This window comes from Bufo gargarizans, chromosome 2 (assembly GCF_014858855.1).
Source record: "Bufo gargarizans isolate SCDJY-AF-19 chromosome 2, ASM1485885v1, whole genome shotgun sequence".
Lineage (NCBI taxonomy): Eukaryota > Metazoa > Chordata > Amphibia > Anura > Bufonidae > Bufo > Bufo gargarizans.
Window position 1 is genome coordinate 516,587,357 of NC_058081.1, and position 11,619 is coordinate 516,598,975.

The 11,619-nt window shown below is 43.7% G+C and overlaps 1 protein-coding gene across 2 annotated transcripts in view; it reads left to right on the forward strand.

Moving 5' to 3' along the window:
• Positions 1 to 3,725, forward strand: part of LOC122928473 (zinc finger CCCH-type antiviral protein 1-like) — a 28,486-nt gene extending 24,761 nt beyond the window's left edge. For both annotated transcript variants that reach the window (XM_044281333.1, XM_044281334.1), the window contains one exon: positions 1,061 to 3,725. In XM_044281333.1, coding sequence (XP_044137268.1) covers positions 1,061 to 1,347 — 287 coding nt within the window. In that variant the 3' untranslated portion in view covers positions 1,348 to 3,725. The remainder of the gene's footprint in view (positions 1 to 1,060) is intronic.
• Positions 3,726 to 11,619: the final 7,894 nt, after the last annotated feature.

Genomic DNA, 11,619 nt, shown 5'->3' on the forward strand with positions numbered 1-11,619 from the left:
CCCTTTAATTCCAAATTCAAGTTGCTATTGCAGCCACTACATTGCTTCCACCCTGTGAAGACAGCCTTATGGCCACAAATGTATTATATATTGTCTATTATATATTTTTTATTATACCACCACTAGACGGTGCGATTACACCCACTGTATGTATGTGACTTCCTCCCAGAAATACAGTAGGATACAAGGTATGTCCCAGACATCTTTGGGCCTTTTCCACAGAGCTAAAAGGGATCCATGGTGTCATAATGCAAGATAAAGTGATCCAGCACTCTAGCTTCTTAAAAAAAAATCTACAGGCTTTATTGGAAAGAATAATGACACCATGTGAACAACACTGCATGCCTGTACACCTGCTCAGCTCCGGGTTTTCCATGCACTAGTAGTACGGGTGAAGGCAACAGAGATGAGCTGAACTTTTCTTTCTTTTCTTTGTATCAATACACAAGACAAATTTCATGTTATAATACAAATGTCCGCAATCTGTTGGTCTCCAGCAGTTAACAGCTACTGTACATCTCCTAGCATTGCCAGACAGCCTTGGGTTCCACAATGATATATGTTTTTTTTACTAGTGATTTCATTAAATCATTTCTCCAGGATTTTTATATTGATGGCCTAGCCTCAGGAATCAGGATATGTCATCAATATGAGATTGTTGAGGGTCCAACTCCCATCATCCCTGCTGATCAGCTGTTTGAGGAAGCGGCTGTGCTCCCCGGAGCTCCAGCGAGCACCTCAGTTTCCTCACAGCATATCAAGCACAGTGCCACCCATTGGACAGTGACTGTGCTTGGTACTTTAGCTAGCTTCATTCACTTGAATAGGACTGAACTGCACCTAGGCCCATGACTGATGAATGTGACATCACATGGCCTACCTGTGAAAAGAGGCCTAAGCGCTCAAGGAGAACCACGGCCTCCTAAAACAGCTGGTCGGCAGTGGTGTTGGGACTCGGAGGCCAATCAAATACTGATGACGTACCCTGAGGATAGGCTATCAATATCCTGGAGAACCTTTTTAAGCAGTTGCTTGTAACTTCTCATGATTTTACCCATAGGAAGTTACTTTGCCCGAGACGCCTCGTACTCCCATAACTACTCCATAGCGACCTCTACTGGGACACGGATGATGTTCGTAGCTCGTGTGCTGGTGGGAGAGTACGTGCCGGGAAACCCCCAAATGAAACGTCCACCACTGAGACACGGAAGCATCACACGGTACTATGATTCCTGCGTGGACAATCCCATAAATCCCTCCATTTTTGTGGTGTTTGAGAAGCATCAGATCTACCCTGAGTATCTCCTGGAATACGAAGAACAGAAGAAAGCCTGCATTGTTTGTTGAGGCGTCAAACATAAAACTAATCCAAGGAGGAGCAAACCTGAAATATTTCAAGAAAATTGCTACACTGTTACCAAAGATCTGAACAGAATACACACAATGGCACAAATTACTAGTCCTGTAAACAGGCTGTCTAGACCTGCAGCAGATTTATCACAAGGGCTCTGGCTGGATGATAAATGTGGCGCAGTTTTTTCTCTATACTATTAATCTATACTATTAGTTGGGTTACTTTGAGACTGGATTTCATGTTAGAACTGTGGCCAGAATTGACGCTAAATGTTGCATAGACATCACACTCGTTTTATGGTAAGTCATGCCCCCTTATCAGACTAGGGGTAGATAATTACTATAAGCGTAGAAGCGCCAAACTGTGCCGCATTTTGTTATAACACTACAAAATCAAGGAGCACTCACATTAGTAAGTGTGGGCCATTGTCTTATTTCAACAAATCAAAATACTGGTGCATTTGGTGTATTAAATCTTATGAGATACATTTTCAAAAGGGGTTATAAAAACATAGCTGCCATATTCTAAAAGCAACACCACCCTGTGTAGAGATTGTGTGTGGTATTGCACGTCATTTACGTCAATGGAGCTGATCTGCAATACCAGACACAATCTGTGGACAGGTGTTGTGCTGTTCTTGGATGAAAGCAGTCATGTTTTTCTAATCCTGGACAACCCCTTTAACTTTACCTGGTGAAAACATTGGGGGTCATTTACTAAGACAGGCGTCTAACCCCGTGCGCTGGATCCACCGAAGTTATGAAGAGGCTTCGGCCTCTACATAACTTTGGCGCATTCACCGCTGGTCTAAATGTAAGCCAGCTTCCTTGACCATTTTCTATGACCTAAAACAGGCATAGAAAATGATAAATGAGATGGGCCTACCCAAGCCGGAAAAAGTCGCAGATAGCTGCGCAATTATGTTTGCGCCACAATCTGCGACAGATTATGCCATAAAACTGATGTATATCAGTTGGTAAATTACCCCCATTGTTTCTCCCAAAAAACATGCTACACCTCACTGAGCCACCAGGGAGCAGCAAAGTGATATGTTAATGTCTTCCCGTAAAGAACAGTGAATCAGCCGATATAGCGCTATATGTGACTAGAGTATAAGGGCGGCCACACGGTCAGGTGTCCTGATGCAGTTTGGAACCCAAGCCAGGAGTGAATTCATAAAAGAGCAGAAATATGTCCTATATGCTCTCCTTTTATGATCCAAAACTGCATCAGGAAACTTGAACATGTGACTGTGTACCATAAAAGCCCCCATAAACATTACATTATTGACAGCAGAGCTGGGGGGCTACTATCTAATGTGTTTGGGGGCCTCCTGACTCTCCCCTGACAGATGATGTTAGGAGTAAGAGGTTCGGGCATTGAAATAAAATTTGGTCTGGCAGGAAATAAGCCACCACCAGAGATGTTTGGCAGCAGCTTTCTCCCCTCTTGCCACTGAAAACACATGCATGCTCGCAAGAAACCAGGCATGCATGTGTATGGAGGAATCAAGAGGAAAAAAATGTTATGTGCATTCAACTCCTAAAATAAGGCTTTATAGTGGAGTTGTGGTTTCAGAAAAGTAGAAGAGTCTTTAACCCTTTACTACTACCAAGATGTGTAGATTATGCCTTAATCTGCTCTACTTTAATCTTGGGGTACACGCTAGGACAGCCTGATGGGCCTCTGAGCCTGCAGGTGAGGACTGGTGTGGTCGTCACGCAGGCGTGGTGACATAATTTAACAGAAATCTACTGCTGGGCCCCTGTATCTACATGGGGCGGTAGACAGGGCATGTGGGCAGGGGGTAGCCCCTGTTTTCCCTGCACCAGCGTTTCCACTGGATGGAAGGTTTTCTGGATGTTATCCAGTCCCGCTCTCGTATTTCTGGACTCAAGTCCGTCATGTGTGATTATACCCCCCTGATCCCCTGCAGGTCAAGGCGATCTGTCAGGAAACAGGACGGGGAGAAACGTATACGCTCAAGGAATTCACTGCATAAATTCACTGATTTGACACAGATCAGTAACTGTTTGTAACAATAACTTCCCCTATGACTGGCGCTTACTAACCCCCAAACCCCCCTCTACCTCCGAGTCACTGTAGGGCCTAGGATATGACCTCTGCTGGTAACTGTCCTAGGACATGGCCTCAGAGCTAGAAGTGAGAGCAGCAAAGGACCCTTCTCTTACTCTAATGATTTTACTTATCCTGTTGCTAATTTTAACCCTTTCATACCCACCACCCTCTTTAGATAATAATAAGCAAGATTATTTTTAGAAAATGTCTTCAACATTGTATATCAGTGTATAACTGCAAATCTGATTTAAAGAAGAATTTCATTGACAATAAATAATCACCACTGCTGGTATTACTTGTGTAATCATTATTGTAATCAGGGGATCAAGAGATCCAGACACCGCATACTAAAGTAACAGCTATTCCATCTATTACTGCTGACAACCAGCCTCTATATCATGTCTGAGAGGTTGTCACAGCCCCGCCCCCTGTTACTGACATCACTGAATATAATAGTAATATAATGACATTGTGATCAGACATGAGATCCACACACCTTATACTACAGTAACAGCTATTCCATCTATTACTGCTGACAACCAGCCTCTATATCATGTCTGAGAGGTTGTCACAGCCCCGCCCCCTGTTACTGACATCACTGAATATAATAGTAATATAATTACACTGTGATCAGACATGAGATCCACACACCTTATACTACAGTAACAGCTATTCCATCTATTACTGCTGACAACCAGCCTCTATATCATGTCTGAGAGGTTGTCACAGCCCCGCCCCCTGTTACTGACATCACTGAATATAATAGTAATATAATTACACTATGATCAGACATGAGATCCACACACCTTATACTACAGTAACAGCTATTCCATCTATTACTGCTGACAACCAGCCTCTATATCATGTCTGAGAGGTTGTCACAGCCCCGCCCCCTGTTACTGACATCACTGAATATAATAGTAATATAATTACACTAGTGATCAGACATGAGATCCACACACCTTATACTACAGTAACAGCTATTCCATCTATTACTGCTGACAACCAGCCTCTATATCATGTCTGAGAGGTTGTCACAGCCCCGCCCCCTGTTACTGACATCACTGAATATAATAGTAATATAATTACACTGTGATCAGACATGAGATCCACACACCTTATACTACAGTAACAGCTATTCCATCTATTACTGCTGACAACCAGCCTCTATATCATGTCTGAGAGGTTGTCACAGCCCCGCCCCCTGTTACTGACATCACTGAATATAATAGTAATATAATTACACTGCGATCAGACATGAGATCCACACACCTTATACTACAGTAACTGCTATTCCATATATTACTGCTGACAACCAGCCTGTATATCATGTCTGAGAGGTTGTCACAGCCCCGCCCCCTGTTACTGACATCACTGAATATAATAGTAATATAATGACATTGTGATCAGACATGAGATCCACACACCTTATACTACAGTAACTGCTATTCCATATATTACTGCTGACAACCAGCCTGTATATCATGTCTGAGAGGTTGTCACAGCCCCGCCCCCTGTTACTGACATCACTGAATATAATAGTAATATAATTACACTGTGATCAGACATGAGATCCACACACCTTATACTACAGTAACTGCTATTCCATCTATTACTGCTGACAACCAGCCTCTATATCATGTCTGAGAGGTTGTCACAGCCCCGCCCCCTGTTACTGACATCACTGAATATAATAGTAATATAATGACATTGTGATCAGACATGAGATCCACACACCTTATACTACAGTAACTGCTATTCCATCTATTACTGCTGACAACCAGCCTCTATATCATGTCTGAGAGGTTGTCACAGCCCCGCCCCCTGTTACTGACATCACTGAATATAATAGTAATATAATGACATTGTGATCAGACATGAGATCCACACACCTTATACTACAGTAACTGCTATTCCATATATTACTGCTGACAACCAGCCTCTATATCATGTCTGAGAGGTTGTCACAGCCCCGCCCCCTGTTACTGACATCACTGAATATAATAGTAATATAATTACACTGTGATCAGACATGAGATCACACACCTTATACTACAGTAACTGCTATTCCATCTATTACTGCTGACAACCAGCCTCTATATCATGTCTGAGAGGTTGTCACAGCCCCGCCCCCTGTTACTGACATCACTGAATATAATAGTAATATAATGACATTGTGATCAGACATGAGATCCACACACCTTATACTACAGTAACTGCTATTCCATCTATTACTGCTGACAACCAGCCTCTATATCATGTCTGAGAGGTTGTCACAGCCCCGCCCCCTGTTACTGACATCACTGAATATAATAGTAATATAATGACATTGTGATCAGACATGAGATCCACACACCTTATACTACAGTAACTGCTATTCCATCTATTACTGCTGACAACCAGCCTCTATATCATGTCTGAGAGGTTGTCACAGCCCCGCCCCCTGTTACTGACATCACTGAATATAATAGTAATATAATTACACTGTGATCAGACATGAGATCACACACCTTATACTACAGTAACTGCTATTCCATCTATTACTGCTGACAACCAGCCTCTATATCATGTCTGAGAGGTTGTCACAGTCCCGCCCCCTGTTACTGACATCACTGAATATAATAGTAATATAATGACATTGTGATCAGACATGAGATCCACACACCTTATACTACAGTAACTGCTATTCCATCTATTACTGCTGACAACCAGCCTCTATATCATGTCTGAGAGGTTGTCACAGCCCCGCCTCCTGTTACTGACATCACTGAGTATAATAGTAATAGAATTACACTGTGATCAGACATGAGATCACACACCTTATACTACAGTAACAGCTATTCCATATATTACTGCTGACAACCAGCCTCTATATCATGTCTGAGAGGTTGTCACAGCCCCGCCCCCTGTTACTGACATCACTGAATATAATAGTAATATAATTACACTGTGATCAGACATGAGATCACACACCTTATACTACAGTAACAGCTATTCCATCTATTACTGCTGACAACCAGCCTCTATATCATGTCTGAGAGGTTGTCACAGCCCCGCCCCCTGTTACTGACATCACTGAATATAATAGTAATATAATTACATTGTGATCAGACATGAGATCCACACACCTTATACTACAGTAACAGCTATTCCATCTATTACTGCTGACAACCAGCCTCTATATCATGTCTGAGAGGTTGTCACAGCCCCGCCCCCTGTTACTGACATCACTAAATATAATAGTAATATAATTACACTGTGATCAGATATGAGATCCACACATCTTATACTATAGTAACAGCTATTCCATCTATTACTGCTGACAACCAGCCTCTATATCATGTCTGAGAGGTTGTCACAGCCCCGCCCCCTGTTACTGACATCACTGAATATAATAGTAATATAATTACATAGTGATCAGACATGAGATCTACACACCTTATACTACAGTAACAGCTATTCCATCTATTACTGCTGACAACCAGCCTCTATATCATGTATGAGAGGTTGCCACAGCCCCGCCCCCTGTTACTGACATCACTGAATATAATAGTAATATCATTGCATTGTGATCAGACATAAGATCCACACACCTTATACTACAGTAACAGCTATTCCATCTATTACTGCTGACAACCAGCCTCTATATCATGTCTGAGAGGTTGTCACAGCCCCGCCCCCTGTTACTGACATCACTGAATATAATAGTAATATAATTACATTGTGATCAGACATGAGATCCACACACCTTATACTACAGTAACAGCTATTCCATCTATTACTGCTGACAACCAGCCTCTATGCCATGTCTGAGAGGTTGTCACAGCCCCGCCCCCTGTTACTGACATAACTGAATATAATAGTAATATAATTACACTGTGATCAGACATGAGATCCACACACCTTATACTACAGTAACAGCTATTCCATGTATTACTGCTGACAACCAGCCTCTATATCATGTCTGAGAGGTTGTTCCTGGTACCAATTAGAATTGGTATTTAAACAGTCCTCCTCATCATGCTGTTCACATTTTGACATCATGAGACCAAGATGACACCTAACAATTGATCAACAGTACTTCGCCATTGTGAGACTCTAAGCAGGATGTTCTCAGACGGTGGCCACAGAGCTTAGAGTGTCACCAGCAGGTTGCAACAGAGATACAGAGAGATGGGAAGAGTCACAGAAAGGCATAGAAGTAGACGTCCTTTGGCCACATGCCAGACTGATGACCGCTTCATTGTGAACAATGCCCTGTGGAATCGGATGATGAATGCCACACAACTCCAGGCACATATAAGGAAGGAAGGTGAGAGGCACCCAGGTGTTACGTCAGACCATTCAAAACCGTGGTCCGCATGCTAGACGAACTGCAAGGGTAGTTTGCATGGGCCAGGGAACATCTATGCTGGACGAGGGAACAGTGAGCCTTAGTGATGTTCACAGATGAAAGTTGATTCACACTGAGAAGAAATGATGGCCGCCAACGATGTTGGAGACGCAAGGAGAGCACTATGCATCAGCCACTGTTGTCACCAGACGAGCCTTTGGTCGTGGTGGTGTTACAGTGTGGGCAGGTGTGTCTCTTCAATACAGAACTGTCCTACACTTTGTGAATGGTACAGTGACAGGCCCATACTACTTGAATAACATCATTAATCCAGTCATTGTGCCTCTGCATAAATAACAGAGGCTTAATTTCATCGAGGTCGTTTCAAGGGAACGGCTGCTGGAGACTGGGGAACCTCAAATGGAATGGCCTAACTTTTTGTGAGAAGTGTAATAGTAATATAATTACACTGGGATCAGACATGAGATTCACACATAGAAAAACACTTAGTCCAGCTCACCTTCCCGGTCATGCATATTCCCGACTCCGGAAACCCTGGGGGTGTGGCCCCGTTGCAGGCTGCAGGTAATTTTGAAAAGAGTGGTCTCGGATTCAGATATAGATCCAATTTTAAAAACTGCTGCGCCTGTGCGATCAGCAGGAGACTGAGGGCAGGAGCTTCATCCTCGTCACTGGGCATGCGCCGAGCCCAGTGACGTCCGTTTCTCGCTCTTCCCTCAGTCAGCCTGGTAGGAAGCGCAGAGGATAGCCGATCGCTGCTGCACCCTGCGCTTTCTCCAGCCTGCCTGCCTGCCACAGTGAAGCCAGCCAGCGATTTCTTTCCCCACAGTCTCCTGCTGATCGCACAGGCGCAGCCCTCAGTGGGTACTGCGCCTGTGCGAGAGTTCGTTCGGCCGTGAGGGAGGGGGAGGAGAGGGAGGAGAGGCTGTGGGCGGTTAGACAGTGCAAGGAAGGCGGGCTGGGCACTGTAAGAGGGGCGGTACTGGGCTCTCTAAGAGGAACAAAACGCCCCTCTGGGCACATTCAGGGCTCATTTGCATATCCATAAAAGTCGTTTTTTACAGAAACTACTGGACGGATTACAAGATAAAAGAGCACAGCCTAATCAAGGTAAGCTGTGCTGCATGGCTGCTTTAAAATCGGATTTTGGGTTAGGGGAGGTGACAGAATCCCTTTAACTGCTTTGCACCTCTACACTGTTACCAACACCTCACAGTCATGTGCCGATGGTGGTTGGTGTAGTTCAGGCATTCAGTGCACTGCAGCACACGTAGCTGGACACTGAGTCCCTGTTGCGGTTTGTGAATTAGTCAATCCTCATTGTGACTATTCACAGTGGTGTGTGTTCTCCCATCCACACCACTCAAGCTTTCAGTGTATTGCGAACCGCGGACGGTGTGACGGCAGTGTGCGAAAGAAGCACTTTGTCTATAGGGACACCCAGTGAGAGATACTGCACTAGATTATAGGGAGAGAAATGTGCACTATCACTGATAACAGTGTCGAGGTGCTCTGTATTTTTAATTTTTTCATTCCTTGGTTGGTTCAGTTCAAAACGCTTTTACTTATCCAGGCCATTCTGAGATTGCCCCTTGTTAAAGACGGCCCTGAATGTACCCTTTACTGTGACTGCCACAGCACTCAGCTCCCTTAACGTTGTCATCCACAGCGCCCTTTTCCTTTAACCCCTTAAGAACCAGGCCATTTATTGCAAATCTGACCAGTGTCACTTTATGTGTGAATAACTTTAAAATGCTTTTACTTATCCAGGCCATTCTGAGATTGTTTTTCGTCACATATTGTACTTCATGACACTGGTAAAATGGAGTAAAAATCATTTTTCATTTTTATTTATAAAAAAAATACCAAATTTACCAAAAAGTTGGAAAAATTAGCAAATTTCCAAGTTTCAATTTCTCTACTTCTATAATACATAGTAATACCTCCAGAAATAGTTATTAATTTACATTCCCCATATGTCTACTTCATGTTTGGATAATTTGGGGAATGCCATTTTATTTTTTGGGGACGTTACAAGGCTTAGAAGTTTAGAAGCAAATCTTGAATTGTTTTTAAATTTTCCAAAACCCACTTTTTAAGGACCAGTTCAGGTCTGAAGTCACTTTGTGAGGTTTACATAATAGAAACCACACAAAAATGACCCAATTTTAGAAACTACACCCCTCAAGGTATTCCAAACTGATTTTACAAACTTTGTTAACCCTTTAGGTGTTCCACAAGAGTTATTGGCAAATGGAGATGAAATTTCAGAATTTACATTTTTGGGCAAATTTTCCATTTTAATCCATTTTTTTCTAGGACAAAGCAAGGGTTAACAGGGTTTTGTTGGGACTATTTTTAGGGTACATATGATTTTTGGTTGCTCTATATTACATTTTTGTGAGGCAAGGTTACAAAAAATTTAAATTCTGAAATGTCATCTCCATTTGCCAATAACTCTTGTGGAACACCTAGAGGGTTAACAAAGTTTGTCAAATCAGTTTTGAATATCTTGAGGGGTGTAGTTTCTTAGATGGGGTCACTTTTATGGAGTTTCTACTCTAGAGGTGCATCAGGGGGGCTTCAAATGGGACATGGTGTTACCCTAAGTTCACACCTGAGCGTTTTACAGCGCGTTCCTACGCGCTGTAAAGCGCTCAACAAGGAGAAACCAATGCTTCCCTATGGGAATGGTTCTCACCTGGGCGTTTTACAGCGCGTACGATCGCGCTGTAAAACGCCCGACGCTCAAACAAGTTCTTGAGCTTTTTTTGGGGCGTTAATCGCGCGTTCCCATATATAGACTTCAGCGGGAACGCGCGACAATGTGTGTTCGCTTGTCTCTGTATGCGCGATTGTAAACGCTGGTACAATCGCGCATACAGAGCGCTCGTTTCAGAACGCTCAGGTCTGAACCCAGGGTAAAAAAAAAACAGTCTAGTAAAATCTGCCTTCCAAAAACCATATACTTTCCTCGTGCGTCCTGCCATTTGGCCATACAGCATTCTCCATAGTCTGAGAGCCATAGTTTTTTTTTTTTTGGGCGATTGTCTGTGGCAAAATAGAATTAAAATTGGGGAAGGGGATTATAAATTTAGTACTCCATGGAAGTGTGGTACTCCCTGAAGCAACCGTCAATGCAGAGGCCCGGATGATCGGGGCTTGTATCACACTGAGTGGTGGTGTCCTTTCGTATCCCCCTCCACACTCTGCACTTTTTTGGGGACCGTCCCTTCTTTCCAGTATGGGGGACCACACCTGAAAAGTGTTGGCCAGGGACAATCCTGGCGCCTCCAGTTCCCGAGGTACTCCGGCCTGCTCTTTCCCAGTCAGAAAAGATCAGGTCCTTGAGGACTGCCTCATAGAACTGAAGGAATTTCCCTGTGTTGCCAGCGCTCCGGGACAGCACAAAAGAGTTGTACAAGGCAACCTGTACCAAGTAGACCGCAACTTTTTTGTATCATGCCTGGGTTTTGCGCATAGCGTTATATATGGCTTGAGGACTTGATCAGAGAGATCAACTCCTCCCATATATACCGATTGTAGTCCACAATACAATCAGGCTTGAGGACCGTTGCCGCGGTACCTTGCACAGGGACAGGGGTGATGCCGTTACCGTGAATTGTGGACAGTTCAAGGACATCCCTCTTGTCCTTATATCCAGCAACAGGTTTCCACTGATAAGGGCACGGGTCTCACCCCTGGGGATAGGAACCTGGAGGGGGTGGGTAGGGAGGCCGCGTTGATTTTTCCGCACAGTCCCACAAGCAGACGTGGATCTGGTGGCGAGGGACTGGAACAAGGGGATACTAGTATAAAAGTTATCCACGTA